Source organism: Mytilus edulis, chromosome 1 (assembly GCF_963676685.1).
Source record: "Mytilus edulis chromosome 1, xbMytEdul2.2, whole genome shotgun sequence".
NCBI classification, from domain to species: Eukaryota; Metazoa; Mollusca; class Bivalvia; order Mytilida; family Mytilidae; genus Mytilus; species Mytilus edulis.
Genome location: NC_092344.1, coordinates 86,518,379 through 86,539,394, shown reverse-complemented (window position 1 = coordinate 86,539,394; position 21,016 = coordinate 86,518,379). Strand labels below are relative to the sequence as shown.

General features: G+C 32.8%; 2 protein-coding genes across 2 annotated transcripts; both read right to left on the bottom strand.

The window, feature by feature from the left end:
- Positions 1–185: 185 nt before the first annotated feature.
- On the bottom strand, positions 186–10,396 carry LOC139493579 (uncharacterized). The gene is made up of 2 exons (XM_071282035.1): positions 10,094–10,396; positions 186–1,652 (listed from the first exon to the last, which is right to left on the bottom strand). Exons 1-2 carry the CDS (start codon positions 10,096–10,098, stop codon positions 389–391), a joined length of 1,269 nt encoding a protein of 422 aa, XP_071138136.1. The 5' UTR covers positions 10,099–10,396; the 3' UTR covers positions 186–388.
- A 5,960-nt stretch (positions 10,397–16,356) lies between these two features.
- LOC139493563 (uncharacterized) lies at positions 16,357–21,016 on the bottom strand. Its single transcript, XM_071282034.1, has 2 exons — positions 20,891–21,016; positions 16,357–19,010 (listed from the first exon to the last, which is right to left on the bottom strand). The coding sequence occupies exons 1-2, from the start codon at positions 20,893–20,895 to the stop codon at positions 17,723–17,725; spliced, it is 1,293 nt and encodes a 430-aa protein (XP_071138135.1). The 5' UTR covers positions 20,896–21,016; the 3' UTR covers positions 16,357–17,722.

The window sequence follows — 21,016 nt, the reverse complement described above, 5'->3', positions numbered from 1 at the left end:
ACTATGGAAAACCAAAATTTCAGTCTGGTGCAATTATGAAACAAGAGCTGCAATTTTCTGTAATTACTGACCATTTTATTATATACTTTGTACTTGTTTGGCTTTTTAACTGTTTTGATATGAGCGTCACTGATGAGTCTTATGTAGACGAAACGCGCGTCTGGCGTATTAAACTATAACCCTGGTACCTTTGATAACAATTTTTCAATGAAATATAGTTACTGATTTTTAAAAATTGCAGATACATAGCTACTTCCCCTCCCCACACAACCCCTATAACTAATATCTAGGTCTATGTTCAAACAAAACCATTAAAAGAAACCAAGGAAAATCCTTTTATCATATGTTGTCTTCTCCTGTGATACGTAATACTAGTGCATCAAGTCAACTAAAGGTTGATAACATTCGAAGTTTTTTGTGTGTGTTCTTTATGTTTACTGTATAATTCAAGTTTACACCAACGAGCAAAATGACTTGAATCATTTGAAAAATGTACATAACGCTTTTCGCCAAGCTTTCTTCGAGCCCTTTTCACCACCTCTTCTTGAGCGTAGACAGTATAATTAGTGTTGGAGAAGTCAGTTACTTTTACACTTCCATTGAACGGAATTCTGAATGTGTCCTCCCGAATTTTTCTATGTTTATGTAAACCACGAAATGCGTAATGAGCTATTTTACACTCCAGTGAACTGTCGTGTGGTTTGATTTCAATTACGACGGCTGAATGCCAACATCTGTAATATTTGTATGTAATTATATCTCCGATGTTCAAGTCATCTTTTGATGTGATCGGCTTTCGTGCAACACTCAATAATTGTTTATTTCTCAGGAAACACGGTGTACAGAGCATTCCTTTTTCATTTAAGATTTTATTTCGAAGAACTTCATCACTTATACCTTGAAATCCTTGATTTACAAATAGTCGCTTTATCATTCTTATCTTTCCTACTTGCAAGCTGAGACTCTCTCCTGTAACGCACTGTGTTGCGAAATGCTCGCAGTTATTATTGAACAAGTTGTATTTGAAACCAGGGTTTGATCTCTCTGTGTTTGCCCTTTCAACTATCTTTTCGGGTGAAAAATGAAAAATTGTGTCTGAATATTTATATACCATCACTTTAATCTTTTTCAAATTTATTTGTTTCGTTTCACGTAACAGTTTTGCTATGCTACTAAATGGCCGTAAGCAGCAGTACATTGCACCAGCTGTCGTGTTTGATGCATGCACAATTTCTACGGTTACTTTATGATCTTTCTCATTTGAAGGTATTATGTCCACTACAATTGCATGGTGATCATATATACGTCCATGGAATTTAATATGATCCCCTCTCTTTATTTCATCTCTTCTAAAAACCTGTATGGGTTTTACACATTCAAGGCATGCAACGGGTTTTGGCATTGATGTTTTATTACCATCAGATTCATCATGAACTTCTATAATATTTTCTATTTTGTCAATTTCTGGAGCTTTTTCGATTTCATCTTCTTCAACTATCTTCTTAAAACTAGGTGCTTCTGTACTTGTTTGCCGTTGTGTTGTTAAATCTTTTACGGTATCGTCTGATGGAGATCTTTGAAGAAAAGTCTGTCTGAGATTGAAATCAGTTTTAAACTCTAATTTTTTGTTGCAACTGTATCTTTTACTTTTCCTAAAAAAAAAGGGCAAAACAATTCCAATAAACTAATAGAATCATATTCAAAACAGTGTGGCTGTGGCCGTTGATTGACGACCTAAAGTATCCCATAGACTGGGATAGATTATGTGAACGTTTGTCTGTAACGACCACTGCTCACTATGTACTTGTTAAAGACACTTAAACTGTGGGGTCACAAAAGGTTCTCAACACCTGAATAAAGTAATTAGAAAAAATAATCAGGAATAACACGATGTTTTGATTTATATCAATAATATAAATCAAAACATAAACAGTCTATGGAAGAAGCGATTCGATAAAAGCTTTTCTTATATCAACGAGCGATATTGTCTTATATCAACGAGTTGCATTGTGGGGAATTTCAGACGAATGTTAGCATTTGTACGAAGAAAGGCAGATTTCTCGGTATAAATTAATGACTCTTTTCTTAAAACAGGGTGACATTTAACATGACATACGTCTGATGTATAATGTTCATGAGTTATTTTATGTAATAACAAGCAAGGTGTATTTAAACGAGAAAATTGAATTATTGAATAAATGAAACATAAATGCACGATTTATCATTTGTAGAAGTACACATTCTATAAATATCATGTAGCAAATTCAGTGGAATGCAATTGAGATGAATTCAATTGTTTGCTACGCCAAAATCATCTATAAGTCAACGATACTGCTATATTTTAAAATATCAATGCGATATTTGTCTTATATCATAGCGATGATTTTTTAATATCAAAAATTTATGAATGCGATACTTTTCTAATATAACTGCTATAGTTTTCTAATATAGAATTAATACGAAGACACGTCACAATGCATGTCAAGAAAACTGCAAACATAATTCACAAACTTAGATCATGACCAGCTCAATGTTTTAGGATCAACATCACTAAAATTTCGTAACTGTAACACAATTAACGCTTACATGAACTTATCATTCCGAAAATGTTGCTTGACCCTATTGATAGTTGAAAGTGTTAACAACCCGTTCAGTCTATTGTTTTCAATCACATGGTTTAACCAACTAACTAACATGTTTAACCCCGCCACATTATTTATGTATACATGTGCCTTTCCCAAGTCAGGAGCCTGTAATTCAGTGGTTGTCGTTTGGTTATGTGTTACATATTAGTTTTTCGTTCATTTTTCTTTTATATAATAAGGCCGTTATTTTTTCGTTTGAATTGTTTTACATTGTCTTGTCGGGGCCTTTTATAGCTGACTATGCGGTATGGGCTTTGCTCATTGTTGAAGGCCGTACGGCGACCTATAATTGTTAATGTCTGCGTTATTTTGGTCTCTTGTGGACAGTTGTCTCATTGGCAATCTTACCACATCTTCTTTTTTATAATTCTATTTGAAGTAATGATGCAATGGCGATATTTAAAAGCGGTTGTTAATACGTCTACCGACCTATTAGATATAATTTACTGGTCAAACTGCTATAGTCTACCCACCTTGGTAATATCGAAATAGACAAAAATAGAAACATTCATTCAAACAATCCAATCCAATACAGCTCCAAATTACAATGAATATTCAAATGGTAAAATCAATAATCCAAACAAATTAAAATGTACAAATGCTGATGTCCCGCTCTTTGAAGATACCAACTGAGTAGCCTCAGACTATAAAAATTGGACAACTTCAGATACAACGAAAATCAAAAATCTTGTCAAACAGAAAATATATTTATTATTAACATAGCAAAAGATATTGAAAAGGAAGAGTTCTTTTTGGATATCGAAGACTTTTCCCCGTTGGTAAATCGATATCTATATGAACATAATCAGCTCGCCGCGTGGACGCTCTTTTACATCGCAATGACCGTGAGGGTATTCCGATGTATTGTTGCCACAAAGATTTGACTTTCGTTTTTGGCTAGTAACCGATGGTATAAATACGCGAACGTTTCTTAGTGCAAAATAACAATCCGTATCGCTTGTTATAAATTCATTTCTTCAATGAATACTAAAAAAATGTTTAGAACACAAATAAATAAGATGTAAATGTCTTTTGACGTTAGAAATGTGTATATTCGTTCATTCGTTCATTGTGTATTAATTTACATTTTTTGATTGAGTTAAGTCTGCCAATTGATATTTTATCGTGTGTTTTTCTATGTGATGTTATGCTATTGTTTCAGAAAAGGGTTTGGATCCATTAAAACGTTTAATCCCGCTGCAAATGTTTGCACCTGTCCAAAGTCAGGAATCTGATGTACAGTAGTTGTCGTTTGTTTATGTAATATATACGTGTTTCTCGTTTCTCGTTTTTATACAATACAATACAATACAAATATGTTTATTATAGTGACATTGTGTATAACAAACTATGTACAATATTGAAATATTTCCCCGGCCCAATGGACCTATAAGTCACTTCAAATATAGATACTATAGTCCAATTCCTCTATATTCAGGTCAGTGCGCACCACAGAGAGTCAAATCGTTAACAGCCATACCACTGCCACTGCCCAGCTTAAAGCATCTTCCGAACATTTGAAAGTCCCTACCATGTACTGGTTACCGAAATTACACAAAAAACCATTTAAATTCCGTTTCATCTCCGCTTCCAGTAAGTGTTCTACTACTAATCTATCAGTGCTTTTAACCACCTCCCTTACTACTATCAAAGAACTGACACGGGTTATGTTTTTCTCATATATGTTATGATGGTATGATACTAAACCCCTAACGGGACGGATTGTGCCTGATGTTCATATGATGAAATCATAATCTTTCAGTCAGTTTAATTGAAGTCTGGAGCTGGCATGTCAGTTAACTGCTAGTAGTCTGTTGTTATTTATGTATAATTGTCATTTTGTTTATTTTCTTTGGTTACATCTTCTGACATCAGACTCGGATTTCTCTTGAACTGAATTTTAATGTTCGTATTGTTATGCGTTTACTTTACTACATTGGTTAGAGGTATAGGGGGAGGGTTGAGATCTCACAAACATGTTTAACCCCGCCGCATTTTTGCGCCTGTCCCAAGTCAGGAGCCTCTGGCCTTTGTTAGTCTTGTATTATTTTAATTTTAGTTTCTTGTGTACAATTTGGAAATTAGTATGGCGTTCATTATCACTGGACTAGTATATATTTGTTTAGGGGCCAGCTGAAGGACGCCTCCGGGTGCGGGAATTTCTCGCTACATTGAAGACCTGTTGGTGACCCTCTGCTGTTGTTTTTTATTTGGTCGGGTTGTTGTCTCTTTGACACATTCCCCATTTCCATTCTCAATTTTATTAACTTTTGTAATAAAGCTTATGAAAATAATGGTATTAATTATTTTTGGAGTGTTAAAAATTCTTTAGAGGTTTTAGATAAAATACATGCTTTCAATGGTCCTTACAATTCTGTTGACAGTTATGATTTTTCTACTCTGTACACTACACTTCCACACAATCTTATAAAGAAAAAGTTTTTGTATTTGATAAAATGGTCTTTCGAAAAATCTCATTGTAATTTTATTTGCTGTAACTCGTTTAAGGCCTTTTTCTGTAACGAAAAAGGAAAGTATGCTAGATACACTTACTGGAAATGTGAGGATATGATTGAAGCTTTAAACTTTCTGCTTGATAACATTTATGTACGTTTCGGCGATAAAGTGTATCGTCAGGTAGTAGGTATTCCTATGGGCACCAACTGTGCCCCTTTAATAGCAGATTTATTTCTATATTGCTATGAATCTCAGTTTATGACCAAACTTAGTAAAGACCCATCATTGTTACATTTGGTTGATACATTCAAAAATACCTACCGTTATCTGGATGATACTTTTTCGATGAATAATCCAGAGTTCTCTAAATATACTTCAGAAATTTACCCAAACGAACTTACTTTAACTAAATCTAACATAAACAGCAGCAGTTGTCCTTTTCTAGATTTAGACATTTCAATTTCAAACGGGAAACTTCACACTAAAATTTACGACAAAAGAGACGATTTTTCATTTCCTATTGTTAATTTTCCTTTTTTAGACGGCAATGTGCCTTTGGCTCCATCATACGGTGTTTATATATCGCAACTCGTTCGGTTTGCCCGTGTGTGTTCTGATGTCATAGATTTTAACGAACGTAATCAATGCATCACTGGTAAATTGTTGTGTCAGGGATTTCGATACCATAAATTACTTAAAACTTTTACTAAATTCTTTCATAGATACAAAGATTTGATTAGTAAATTTGGCTATACCTGTAGAAAGCTTATTTAAAATGGTATTTCACATCCTAAATTTTATGGTAATATTGTACTTAAAGCGAGGAAATCACTATGTGATCCTTGTAAACTCATCGAACCTTTAAACAAACTTATAAGTAAGGGTTATCGTACCAATATTGTAATAAGATCTCTGAATATAGTTCACATTGGCACTAATATTGATATTGTCATTAGCAAATTAAAACATAACTAAATTTCATTATCTTTTGAGGCGAGATGTATAGAGACACAGACACGTTAACTTTTATTTCTATAGAAGTCGCTCTTCACTATACTACTACCTGTCGATACATTTATTTTTGGCATTGCACAAGTCATGTCTTCTTTGACTATTAATGACGTTAAAATACTAAATCCCTGTGATGTGTTTTAGTCGATTTTAGTCTCTGATGCATGATTTTTTATTATTAATTGGTTTTGGCTTTTAACTAGCTGTCAGTAACTGCGAGTACTCTCAAATCGTATTTTCTTGTTAATTCGACCTGTTGATACTGTTTATAATGCTTTTTTGTTATTTTTTATTTATATGGATCTTGTCTGTACACCAGCTTTGATTATTTGTAATATCTTCAATTTTTCACTTATTCTTACAACATTTGTATAAACTTCAAGATTATAAAAAAAACCGGTTTTTTTCTAAAGTGAACATTGATTGGTTAAATATTTCTCAGTCATGTCCTGTGTTTGAATTTGTTTGATAGCTTTTTGGTCATGAATGTTTGTCTCTAATATTTAATTAACTGTGCATTTGTATTCAGATATCGCAGATCTAATTTATTCGTTCATTGTTTAATCATACGTTTTTTGATTGAGTTAAGCCTGCCAATTGATATTTTATCGTATGTTTTTCTTTGTTGTGATGTTATGCTATTGTTTCAGAAAAAGGGAGAAGGTTTGGATCCATTAAAACGTTTAATCCCGCTGCAAATGTTTGCACCTGTCCTAAGTCAGGAATCTGATGTACAGTAGTTGTCGTTTGTTTATGTAATATATACGTGTTTCTCGTTTCTCGTTTTGTTTATATAGATTAGACCGTTGGTTTTCCCGTTTGAATGGTTTTACACTAGTAATTTTGGGGCCCTTTATAGCTTGTTGTTCGGTGTGAGCCAAGGCTCCGTGTTGAAGGCCGTACTTTAACCTATAATGGTTTACTTTTTAAATTGTTATTTGTATGGAGAGTTGTCTCATTGGCACTCACACCACATCTTCCTATATCTACTATAGTATTAATTCAGATTGTCTCAGGAATTATAGATACATGTTAATTATTTAAATATAAGTGTTGTCTGCGTTTTGTCAATGAATGTTCTAAGTATTGAGCTGTTTTTCGAGGATATTCTGACAATAATAAATTAAATAACTTTTCACTGTTATTCAAATTTAATACGGTTTCACTAAGTCCAGAGAAGAATTTATTACGTAGTCCATTGTAAAATTGGCATTCAATCAGAAAGTGTAGTTCATTTTCAACATGTCCGGAATCGCACATTCTACATATCCGTTGGTATTCTGGCTCACCAACAAAACGTCCTGTTTCTAATCTTAGCGGAAGAATGCCACATCTAAACTGGGCCAGTACCGATCTTTCTCTACGCTTAAATTTTGTTTAATATATGTTTCTGTTGAATATGTAGATTTAAAAGTTCTATATGTACGAAGTTTCGGAAAGTTAGATAAGTTCGTATGCCATTTTGTTGCACATATATCCATAAGATTGTTTCTGACGCTAGTAACATTACATTTTAGCATTTGTTGAAAGTTATCATCCATACCAACTAAAGACATTATTGATCTTACACTAGTTGACCAATTGTTCGTAGATAATTCGTAGTCCCATAGGAACACCCTTTTACAAAGTCTACAATATCCATCAATCGGTTCCAATATCTAACCATATTACACCAGCGACGTTCTTTTGAAGGTAACCATCCAACATCTCCGTTGATAGCCAGCTTTGGAGCAAACTTGTGAACTCCCTAAAAGTATCTTATGGCCTTGTTTTGAACAGTGTCGACACAATTTAAGTCTTTAAAACCCCACACTGAAGAACAGTAGTCGAGTATAGGTACAATACAAGAGACATACAGTTTTTCATAAGTCTTTATACCAAATTCTTTTAAACTGTGTATCTTCGATATAATAGCTCCGAGTGCTCTTCCACCAGCTGCAGAAAGATTTTCAGCATTCGATGTATAATCTTTTTTCACGTTTAAAATAACTCCAAGGTATTTATATTTGTCTGTCATTTGCAAGATGTTCCCTCCTATTCTGAACTGAAATACGCTCGTTTTTTGCGAGATGCTCTAAAGTGAACGACTTTTGACTTGTCTGTATTAATTAAGACTCTCCATTTTTTACACCAATCATGTAATTTATCTAGCATCTTTTGCATATCACATTCATTCTCGGCCATATATATATATATATATATATATATATATATATATATATACAACTCGTCTAAACATCAACCCAACAATGTTAGATCTGTAAATTTGCTTTCGCAAATTTTTGGTTCTTCCCTCGCCGGGATTCGAACCCATGCTACTGTGATATCGTGACACCAAATCGCCTGCACTGCAGCCGTCCCGCTAGACCACACGACCACCTGGGCTCTCAATAAAAGAGCTTTCGGTGGGCATGTGTTACCTTTCCACGTCAGTTTTAATCTAGCGGCGTACTACAGTACATGATATATAAGGCATGAAGATGTTATTGTTACAGATCAGCTAAATTATCTATAGTAAAGGATCCTACAAATTAATGTAATATACAGTCACGGAAAATAATTATATCACTGACTCAGACTCTATATATATATACAACTCGTCTAAACATCAACCCAACAATGTTAGATCTGTAAATTTGCTTTCGCAAATTTTTGGTTCTTCCCTCGCCGGGATTCGAACCCATGCTGCTATATAGGAACAAGAACATTGATAGTGTTAAACCATTCAAACAGGAAAACCAACGGTCTAATTTAAAAAAAAAAAGCAGATTCAAAAGTACAGGTCAATCATTTTGATACTTAGCTATTTGATTATTTGATTACGGCATTGTTTATTAAACTCTTATTTGATTAGATTTGCCTCCAAAACTAATTGAGAAATTTGTAAGATGTTACCAAAAACAATTTGAATTTAAGCAATGGTCTTAAAACTGCTTATTTACATACAATACTACTAAGAAGTAAAATTTTAAAAATACTGAACTCCGAGGAAAATTCAAATCAGAAAGTCCCTTATCAAATGGTATAATCAAATGAGAAAACACACCAAACGAATTGATAACAACTGTCATATTTCTGACTTTGGTCAAAATTTGCATTAAACTTTGGTTTGTTAAACTAACTAAATCAAAAACATGAAGCATTTATTCTATTTTATTTTGTATCTCTTTTATTTTCAGTACTGAATTAGGAAAATATTTAACATAAAAACACTAAAGTCAAAAGAACAGTTGTGTATATTAAATGCGTTTTTAAATGTATTAGTCAGTAAGGTCTTCGCCATGCACCTAAACTTTCCATATAATTGAAATTAAGAGACTAACCCGATTGCTTTTTTTTTTGGTATTTACAATGGAAACAATGATTATACTGAATAATAAAGTGACCCCTTTCAGAAAATGATTTTCTCCAAATAGCAGTTACAGTTTAACTTACCAGTATACCTATATAAAAGCACACAATAAAAACTTTGAATTTGATTACCGAACCATGAAAGTCAGTTAAGTAAGTCAATTTGAGCCACCAATACAACCAATTTTCAAAACTCATAATTTTATTTTGAATGTTCCTACTATGTTTATAATATACCGGACTTCTACAAATTTGTAGCAAAAACAAGTAATTGTGAAATTGTTATAGATAATAAGATATTGTGCGTTATTTGTGTTGTATATATATAGTATATTATTATTTGTTTCTACCATTACTATTTAAAATATGGAATTTTTAAACTTCAAATAACTAGCGTCTTTTACCGACCGTTAGCAAATTCATGAAACGTTGCAGACAGTTATTAGTAAAATACGTAAAACAAAAAATAGATATTTTCAAAATGTTGCTCTTAAAACTGTATTTTGGTCATTAACAAGCTTCTAGGATCGTTATGTCTCACTTTCGCAGGCCCGACAAAAACGAATATATAGTCAGACAAACAAACAAACAGTTCAAAAGGAAAATTGGTACAGAAGGATGAATCTTACCCCATTTTTTCAAAGTGTTGAACAGTCAGATGACCTTCTTGTCTTCTTGCAAATGTCTCATTTTTAACTATACATACGTCCGTTGACCAGGTAAGGTGGTACACTTATATTTAAAACGTTTTTAAATGCGTTTTATATAGATATTGAATAATGTGCAATCATCAATGTTTTTGTTGCTATTATACATTTACTGTTTATCGAATGATCTTTATATAATAGACGGTAAACTAGTTAACTCCTGTTTATACAATTCACAGCCTCGAAGTTGACGTTCAGTTGTTGTCCTGGTCGCAATCGCACTAAATAGCAATCTTTGATTGTTATATTATGAGTGTTCTGCACTGTTTCTTGAAGATTTAACTAAATAATCACGATATTGATAAAAAATCTATTTTGGGGTAAAATACAACAGCAGGGCGCAGCTTTATACGACCACAGAGGTCGAACCCTAAACAGTTGGGGCAAGTATGGACACTACATTCAAGCTTGATACAGCTCCAATTTGAATTGCGATTAAATAGCTGACACAACATAGGTTTCTGACACAGAATGAATGTGGTCTAATGAACTTAACATTTTTTTTTGCTTTTGAGCAATACACTAAGCTGTTGAATATAAATTGCCTCAAAACAAATATTTGAAGAAATTTTCTTTTTAATTTCTGAAATCTGAAATGATAAAAATTATTTTCTATTTATTCAGTAGTCAGCACTTCTGTGTTGACCTTAGTTATCATTGATATGTTCATAATTAGAAATCAATTGTTGACAAAGCTTTGAACTTAGGCTTTTCTACCTCAGGAATAGATTACCTTAGCCGTATTTGGCAAAACTGTTGGGAATTTTTGGTCCTCAATGCTCTTCTATTTCATACTGTATTTGACCTTTTAAACATTTTTTGATTCGAGCGTCACTGATGAGTCTTGTAGACGAAACGCTCGTCTGGCGGAAATATAAAATTTTTAATCCTGGTATCTATGATGAGTTTATTACATATACTAAAGTTATTATCCGGAAACCAACCGTCTTCGGACGACCCTGACGACGACGACGACAACGTGATAACAATATACGACAAAAAAAAAATTTGTTTGCGGTCGTATAAAAACAGTTCCCAAGTTCTTTCTATAGTATAGCTTTCCTTGAAAAGAAAAGGATTAAAATGTCCTAAAAATACATGTTTTGAAAACTATAAAATAATGATTGTTGAAAGTAATGCAGGGTATAAATTGACCGTCAGTTTTTCATTGAGAAAATCTTAGGCTTTTGATCTGACTAGGGGTCTCGATAGACAAAGATAGAGCCATGTGTAATGAGAATAATAATGTTCGTTCAACCAGGTGAGTTTATTTCATGTTAGTTTTTGCTCAATGTTTTATATAAGTTTTACCTTAATAACCAATACATTTCATGAAGTTTTACGTTTTTTTTTTATATTGAAATTTCACAAATTTGCCTTTAGTACAAAGCACACAGTACTATTTTGGATAAAGGTTTAATATATACAACTAAAGATAATAAGGTAGCGGTGATTCATTTTTCAAAAAAATAACTTTCATTATAAGATTGATTTATAGTTTGAAAAAAAAATAAGATCTTGCGACAATGTCTTAAAGAAAGATGAAATGTGTTATATGTATTTTATATATGCCCTCTCGACCTTTTACACACATATTTCACATTATAAAGTTGGAGAGGGATAGAAACAACTAATTAAACGTTGCTAATAAAAATAATAAAAGTTACGATATTGAACTCAACCCTGATTTCTTTCTTTAAATGAAATGTTTGATTCAATGATTCCAATTGTTAAACTTTATCCTTCGAATGTCATACAAACGCCATCCCGAGAAAGTTGACCGTTATGGACCATCTGTTTCACTGATGACAATGAATTTATTCTAATTGTCGTAACAACAATTCCGTCTTCTGTTCCTCACTTGTGACAATACTGTAATAGTCTTATTGTTATGCGTTTACTTTTCTACATTGCCTAGAGGTATAGGGATAGGGGGAGGGTTGTGATCTCATAAACATGTTTAACCTCGCCACAATTTTGCGTCTGTCCCAAGTCTGGAGCCTCTGGCCTTTGTTAGTCTTGTACGATTTTTAATTTTAGTTTCTTGTGTATAATTCGGAGTTTAGTATGATGTCCATTATTACTGTACTAGTATACATTTGTTTAAGGGGCCAGCTGAAGGACGCCTACGAGTGCGGGAGTTTCTCGCTATATTGAAGACCCATTGGTGGACTTCGGCTGTTGTCTGCTATATGGTCGGGTTGTTGACACATTCCCCATTTCTTTTCTCAATTTTATTACAATCTATTTTATTAAATTGTTTGTCAAAGGTACCAGGATAATAATTTAATATGCTTGACGCGCGTTTCGTCTACCTTAGACTTATCAACATAACGGGTTGCTGGTGCTACTAGTTGTGTGTGATCTGCTCACCCTCCCTGCACAGCTGATTTACCGATATTTTTTATGGAATTAGGTTTTTTTACAGATTGTTGTGTAGTATTTTATGGGCTTGTTTGTCTTTTCGTTGTACTTTGTTTTTTACCATGACTTGTGAGTTCTCGCCGACTTATGATTAAGGAGCTACCATTTGAGTTTAATGGCTCGGATGTAGGGGGATGAAATTACAACTAAAAATGATGTACCAAATTTTTCTTCCAAGCCCCCTTCTCCCTTACTCACATAAAGATCAAATCAAAACTGATCCATTTCCACTTAGTATTTTCCGCCCGTTTTATAAATAATATTCAGAGGACATCATCAGAAAAATTTAAATAATTTTGCTATTTCAATTTCTAAACAAAAAAATAGCATCATATGTTTTTAAATGTTCATTCAAACGTCCCCATTAATTTATCTATATAAAACATTTTTAGATTCAAATTCAATAGTATATCATAACCAAAAGTTGTAGCTACATTTAATAAACCTTTCTTTTACAGGAAATTAACATGAATTAAAAACAAAGTCCATAGTTTTGTTTGCTGAACAAATTTATCTGTTGAGAGAGCATTGACTTTTTTTATTCTGTTTTACATCTTACATTATTCAAGTTAATATACCACTAGCAGCGTCCTATAAACTGGCCCAATAACCAACTTCAATTAAATGCACTACAGACTTTGCATATTTGCTTTCTACATTGGCTGTCGAGCCCTTATGTTTTATAATAATTTTAATCAAACGCGTAAGTTCTCTTCATGTTTGTTGTTGGATTTCATTCCCACCAATATAAACAACATTAATTCCTTATATGAAACTTGCTAATTTGAGTGGCAAGTTTTCCAGTTAACGTAATATTTTTTGGACAGTGCGAGGAAGTCATTATCTCCATGGAAGTTATGTACAAATCCATTCCCTACCAAAATATCATTTCACTTCATCATGGTCAAGCTGTGAATATTTGTTTTCGTATTTTTCCCTATTATTTATGTGTTTTAAAGGATGAAATTTGAGATTTTGCTTTAAACATGAAACGTTATAGCATTTTCAGTTGGTCCTATCATTGTCCTTTCATTATTATCCTGTCGTCGATAAAGCATTAAGTGTAACCCACATTTGCCGAGGTAAACAAAGAAAGACAACTTCTGCGTCACAAGGACAACGCTTCGTGGATTAAAAAAATATTCATTTATCTCCAAATTGATTTGTATCTTTTTATATAAAAAAAATCAATACTCTACATTTTGTAAGAAAGGTTTACCGACCTAAATACCATATCAATACACTTGATGAAGAATTGTATTGATTTCGGTGCTGATGTTAAATGGTCCTTCACTTCAGCAAAAATCAGCAAACATCCTAAGCCGTAAAAAGTAAACTTTTCGAGAAAAAAATCATTATCTATCTCTTTCCTTATCAATGGATAACTTTTACTTCTCTCACATTAAGATGTTAAATGCCTCGACCAGTAGGGTTACGTATTTGTGTAACTGTTTTTGTTATTAAAATAAACTCATCATAGATACAAGAATCAAAATTTTATATTTCCGCCAGACGCGCGTTTCGTCTAAAAAAGACTCATCAGTGACGCTCGAATCAAAAAGTGTTTAAAAGGCCAAATAGAGTACAAAGTTGAAGAACATTGAGGACCAAAAATTCCTAAGAGTTGTTCCAAATACAGCTAAGGTAATCTGCTCCTGAGGTTTAAACTTATAGTTCAGTGATTTAAAGATGGATCAATCAAATACAAATTAGGGAATAGTTTAAAATGAAATAAAACATACAACGATTGTAATATCTGTTAATCGTTACAGGCTGGTATTATTTGTAATAAGGTGTATAATTACACTATGATTGTTTCTAAAACTGTCATAGATATTGACTTCTCACAAAGTGTTTGTAAACTTTGACTTCTCACAAAGCTTTTGTTAACTTTTTGACGAGGTAGCAAAGTATTGAATTTACTTTAATATTTGCTGTGTCTTATTGTTATTCTTCATTTGCCTGTCCTCAAAGTTATTAAGAAGCTTTTAAACAGATGGTCCTTATTGGGCCTGTCTCATTCCAGTTTTTTTAGTTGTTAGTGGCTTTGAACTAGCTTTGAACTATCATTAAAGAAATATGAATCTTACCCCATTTTTTTCTAGAACTGTTGAACGCTAAAATAATCTACTTGTCTTCTTGTGCATGTCCCTTCTTGAATTAAGTATTAACCTTCGTCAACCAGGTACATAATGTATATAATATGTTGGTAGACTTATTTTTTAAAGCTTTTTATCAGGCATTTTATTCATGTGGGAAAAATAATTCGATATTTGATTTTGTCGATAATACACATTTATTGTTTGCCTATTGATTTAATAACAGTTTATTATAGAACGCACGGCGGTCAACTTCTCCCTTCGTAAAGCCTAGATTCACTTATTTGTAGTTTTTTGTAGAAGTTTTTGTATTTTTTGTTGTTAGACATATTTTCTGTAGCATTATGTTCATGATTACTGCTACTTTTGCTCAACCACGAAAAATGATCAAATATTCCTTTTGCGGTATTGACTGTCTATAAAAGATAAGTTCCAAAAGGACAATGGGCTAATTATTTTGCACCACAATGAACAATTATACGGACATTTTCCATAAACACATTCACAAATTTAGCTCATTTTTAACTAGACAAGTCTTCTATGATGAGTTACAGATCAAGTTGACCTTTCATTCAGTTCAACTGATTATTACCGAAATAACGGGCTTTGGTGTTATACGGATATTTTTTTTATAAGCACATTCACATATTGAGCTGATTTCTTTTACTTTTAAAAATGTTTACTTATAAAAATGACTTCATACTTATTTTTCGAGCGGGGCCATTCGGTTCGTTCTGACAAATCTAGTTTGATTGATAAAAGGCTTAAATGATTACCAGACTCGCAAAACCTCCTCATACAACACTAAACAATGCTCAAAATTTGTAGCAAAGTACCGACACGTGCGTAGTTTTGGGCTTAACACTGTTTTGTGAACCATCGACAACTGACAGTCATGCGATGTTTTTATATTTTGTAAAACATAAATACCAGATATATATGAAGACCGTACAGTTGCCTCTAATTGACTACATCAAATTCATTTTAATTTAAGTTGAATAGTTGGCTCATACCACCTCTCCTTATTTTTATACAGCAAACACTATTAAGTCAATTTCAGTTTTCTTATATATCAATTTGTATTGCACAAGGCTAAGAAACAGGGGGAACATTTTTTTTCTTTCTGATGGATCATTTCTGACAATAACTCAAGTTTAAGCTCAAACAATATTTTGTTGCACCGACGTGGACACTCAATAGAATAGAACACTGAGATAGAGGCGAATGATACAAAAGGGACATTCATACTCATAAGTCGGAAATAAACTGACAACGCAATGGCTAAAAGAAAAAAGACAAAGAAACAAAACTATGAAAAACACAGCATAGAAAACTACACTGAGCAACACGAACCCTACCTTAAACTAGAATGATCTCAGGTGCTCCGAAAGGTTACGTATACCCTTCTCCCCACGTTGCATCCGTCGTAATGCTCATGGAAAGAAAACCCGGTAATAAGTCTAATCCGGATGCCTATGTCCCATTCTGGGGGAACGGTACTGGATTAAGCCCATTTTAATTATAATAAAATTGAACTCCAACAGCTTCTAATTTGGCAATTTGAATATATTTTCTTATCCATAAAACCTTTAATATGTGTTTTCAAATATATCAAATATTGAAACTCATAATTGTATATAAGGAAAATGAACTACACATTACTCTATTGATTTTTGCAATTAATTCAATTGTTTTTTATTACCCAAGCTCACCTGTAAAAACACAAGTAAATGTCAATATAGAAAAAAATATCAGGACTTCATAAACATATATCATAATAATCCAACAAATCATAAAGCAAAGATTTTTTAAGATGACATATTTCAGACATGAATTTCGAACAGATTCTAATCCACATAATGGATTTTTTATATCAATAAATTTCAATTTGAATACTAGTACATCCAAGCTGACTTCTAGCCCTTTCAACCACATGTCTTTGAGGGTAGACGGTATCATTAGTCTTAACTTGAATAATTAGTCACTTTTACACTTTCATCGAACGGAATTCTTAAAATTTTCTCCCCAATTACAAAGAATGGTTCTGTGAACTTCTTTCATAAACAACCCAATTACTGTGAAAATATGAATGTTCTTTATCTTAAGTTTTTGAAATCCTGCAAAAATATCTTAAGCAAAACAACTTAATTTTGTTTGAATTAATGAATATAAAAGTCGCGTGTACCTTTACAAATAAAAACAACAAAAATGCCTTTGATTTTCATTTTTTTTAAGAATTCTTTTCCAATGACTATTTATTTTTGACTTTTATTATTGAAATCTCTATTGACGCGACTTAAATGAAAATGTCTCTGTGTATATATTTATCAAGGTTATGCTTAAAATATACCAGATTTCTACAAATTTGTAGCACACATTGTTTTTTACGGTAAGCTGTGCTGCGTTATTTGTGTTGTTTAGTATCTTATTAAGTTATTTGTTTCTACGATTACTACATAAAAGATGGATTTTTTAAAACTTCAAATCACTGGCGTTCTTTTCTCGAACGTTCGTACAATTCATTGAACAGTTGCGTTAATTTTTTTTCTCTAACGTCTTCCAGTAGTATGTGCCGTCTTTTTTGTTCTGTTTTCCGTAAACAAATATCCCGGGTCAGATGATTATTTTATCATTTATTCTATTCTAAATATGATTCATTATGAGATTTGATTAGGATATAGTTGTGGATCAAAGGATTGTGTAATATCTGATTATCATAAATGTGTGTTATACTTTTAAAATCATGTGTCATGAATTGACATTTGTATTAAAATAATTTGAATGGATCACACAGAACCAGATACAACGAATTGTTAAGCAGTTCGTAAAATATACAGATTTTAAAAGACAATGTGTAGTAGTTTCTATGAGTCTTTTAATTTTTCACTGATAAGTAGGGTATTGAAAATCTGGTTCAAGTTTGTCTGCCAATGATTCAGATTGACTTTTTATTTCATGTGGTTAAGCAACCAACTACAAAAGAAAGATATTCAGTTTAACTTATAAAGCCATACGTTTTCTAAAGATTTCATGTAACAATATTGATTTTTTGCGATACATTACAATTTCTGTACAATTTAAGTTTACACCAACGAGCGAAATGACTTGAATCATTTGAAAAATGTGCATACCGCTTTTCACCAAGCTTACTTCGAGCCCTTTCCACCACCTCCTCTGGAGCATAGACAGTATAATCAGTCGAAAAATCTGTAACTTTTACACTTCCATCAAAAGGAATTCTTAATGTATCCTCCCGAATTTTTCTATCTCTATGTAAACCACGAAATGCATAATGAGCTATTTTACACTGTAGAGATCTGTCGTGTGATTCAATTTCAAGTACGACAGCAGAATGCACACATCTGTAATATGTGTATGTTATTATATCACCAATCTCTACATCACTTTTTGATCTGATCGGTTGTTTTTTTACATTTAATATATTTTTATTTCTCTCGAAACACGGTGCACAGAGCATTCCTTTGTCAAATTCGATTTTATTTCGAAGAGCTTCGTCGCCAATACCTTGAAATCCTTGACTTACAAAAAGTCCCTTTACCATTCGTATCTTTCGGATTTGTAAGCTAAGACCCTGTCCTGTAACGCACCATGTTGTAAAATGCTCACAGTTATTATTAAGCAAGTTGTATTTGAATTCAGGGTTGGATTTTGTTGTGACTGCTCTAGTGACAATCTCTTTGGGCGAAAAATGATCAATTGTATCCGAATATTTATACACCATAACTTTTATCTTCTTTAAATTTATTCGTTTCGTTTCTGTTAACAGTTTTGCTTTGTTACCAAACGGTCGCATACAATTGTAAATTGCACCAGCTGTCGTGTTTGATGCATGTACCAATTCTAAGTCTACTTTATGATCTTTTCCATTTGAAGGTTTTACATCGATTACAATTGCATGGTGATCATATATTCGTCCATGGAACTTTATGTGATCCCCTCTTTTAATTTCTTCACTTGTGAAAACCTGAATCGGTTTGACACATTCAAGGCATGCCACAGGTTTTGAATTTTGTGTTCTTCTACCATAAATATCATCGCAGGTATCTCTAGTATCTTCTATCTTGTTAGAATCGTCAATTTCAGGATATTTTGTAATTTCATCATGTTCGGGATATTTTGTAATTTCATCATCTTCGGGTTTTTTCATAAAACTATATGTTTTTTCTGGTACGTTACGTGTTTGCATTGTTAAGACCCTGACTGTTTCTTCAGATGGAGATCGTTGCTGTTTACTGTGTCTGAGAGCGTAATCATTCCTAGTCCATATTCTTTTTACTTTGTACTTTTTACTCTTTCTGGAAAAGAAAAATGCAATAACTTCGTTAACTCATCATGTGATACAAAATTCGCAAGGGATTCTGCGGAACACGGCGTCTCACCTTCAATTGCTGCTGTCATTATAAAATTGTAATACTGACTTAAAACGTGAGTTCATTTATCAGTCTTGAAAATTAGCGTCTGTCCAAGTCTCATAACAATACATGAATGTTTACATGTTTACAAACTTATTTCAAAAATATGTAATCCCAGACTGTCTGTGGATGTTAACTGTAACTAGAGTGCACACACTGAAATGTCTCGCCTTCTTTACTAATCATTGATATTATGTTGATAGTCCTAAGTATAAAGCTTTATTACAACTGTCACATAAACTTAACATTAAATGATAGCTAAACAAAGACCAATAAACCATGAAAATGAGGTCAAGGTCAGATGAACCATGCCAGGCAGACATGTACAGCTAACAAAGCTTCCATACAACAAATATAGTTGACCTATTACTTATAGTTTAAGAAAAATAGACCAAAACACAAAAACTTAACACTGTGCAATGAACCGTGCAATTGAGGTCATGGTCAAATAAAGCCTGAGGGACTGACATATAGATCATAATATATTTCCATACACCAAATATAGTTGACCTTTGGCATATAATATAAGATAAAAAGACCAAAACTTAAAAACTTAACTTTGACCACTGAACCATGAAAATGAGGTCAAGGTCAGATGACATCTGTCAGTTGGACATGTACACCTTCCAAACCTTCCATACACTAAATATACTAGCCCTATTGCTTATAGTATCTGAGATATGGACTTGACCACCAAAACTTAACCTTGTTCACTGATCCATGAAATGAGGTCGAGGTCAAGTGAAAACTGTCTGACGGGCATGAGGACCTTGCAAGGTACGCACATACCAAACATAGTTATCCTATTACTTATAATAAGTGAGAATTCAACATTACAAAAATTCTGAACTTTTTTTTCAAGTGGTCACTGAACCATGAAAATGAGGTCAAGGACATTGGACATGTGATTGACGAAAACTTTGTAACATGAGGCATCTATAAACAAAGTATGAAGCATCCAGGTCTTTCACCTTCTAAAATATAAACCTTTCAAGAAGTAAGCTAACGCCGCCGCCGCCGCCGCCGCCGGATCACTATCCCTATGTCGAGCTTTCTGCAACAAAAGTTGCAGGCTCGACAAAAAACTAATTAGTCCATCTATCAGAAAAATAACGACAATAAAAATACATTTTCAAAACTTTGCACTAGACATTATCTCTTGATAATTAAACAAAGCTTCTTCTAAAGTTTCATAAAATTCTATGGAAGTTTGACTGTTTTTGATGGGTAACAAACTTAAACCCAGGCTATCTACTTTGTTACCTATGAACTAAAATAAGTTCATTTATCATTTAAATATTGAAAATGAAAATAAATAATTTCAAATCTTTGCTCTGGATACTATATTTTGGACCTGTCTACATTTCATAAAATGCGATAAAGTTTGAGAAAGTTATTGTTGACAGCAAAACTTTTACGTCAGAATGAATATGAATGCTAAATGTAAAATAAATGTTTAGATATAGGAAGATGTGGTATGAGTGCCAATGAGACAACTCTCCGTCCAAATAACAATCTATAAAAGTAAACCATTATAGGTCAAGTTAGGGCCTTCCTTTATCCGTTAAAATTAATACGGGAAAATGAAAATAAATATTTCCAAAGTTTTGCTCTGGATACTATATGTTGGTCAAGCTATGTCTGGCTTTGCTCTACAAAAAAGAAAACGATACGATAGTAACAACTTTTTTCAAACAGTACTCGCAAATCAGACAAATCAGACAAACTTAAAAGTAAAACCTATACAGAAGGATAAATCTTACCCCATTTTTTCAAACTGTTGAACACTCAGATAATCTTCTTGTCTTCTTGTCAATGTCTCATTTTGAACTATGGTAAACCAGGTAAGTTGGAACAATTATATTTAAAACATTTTTAAATGCGTAATA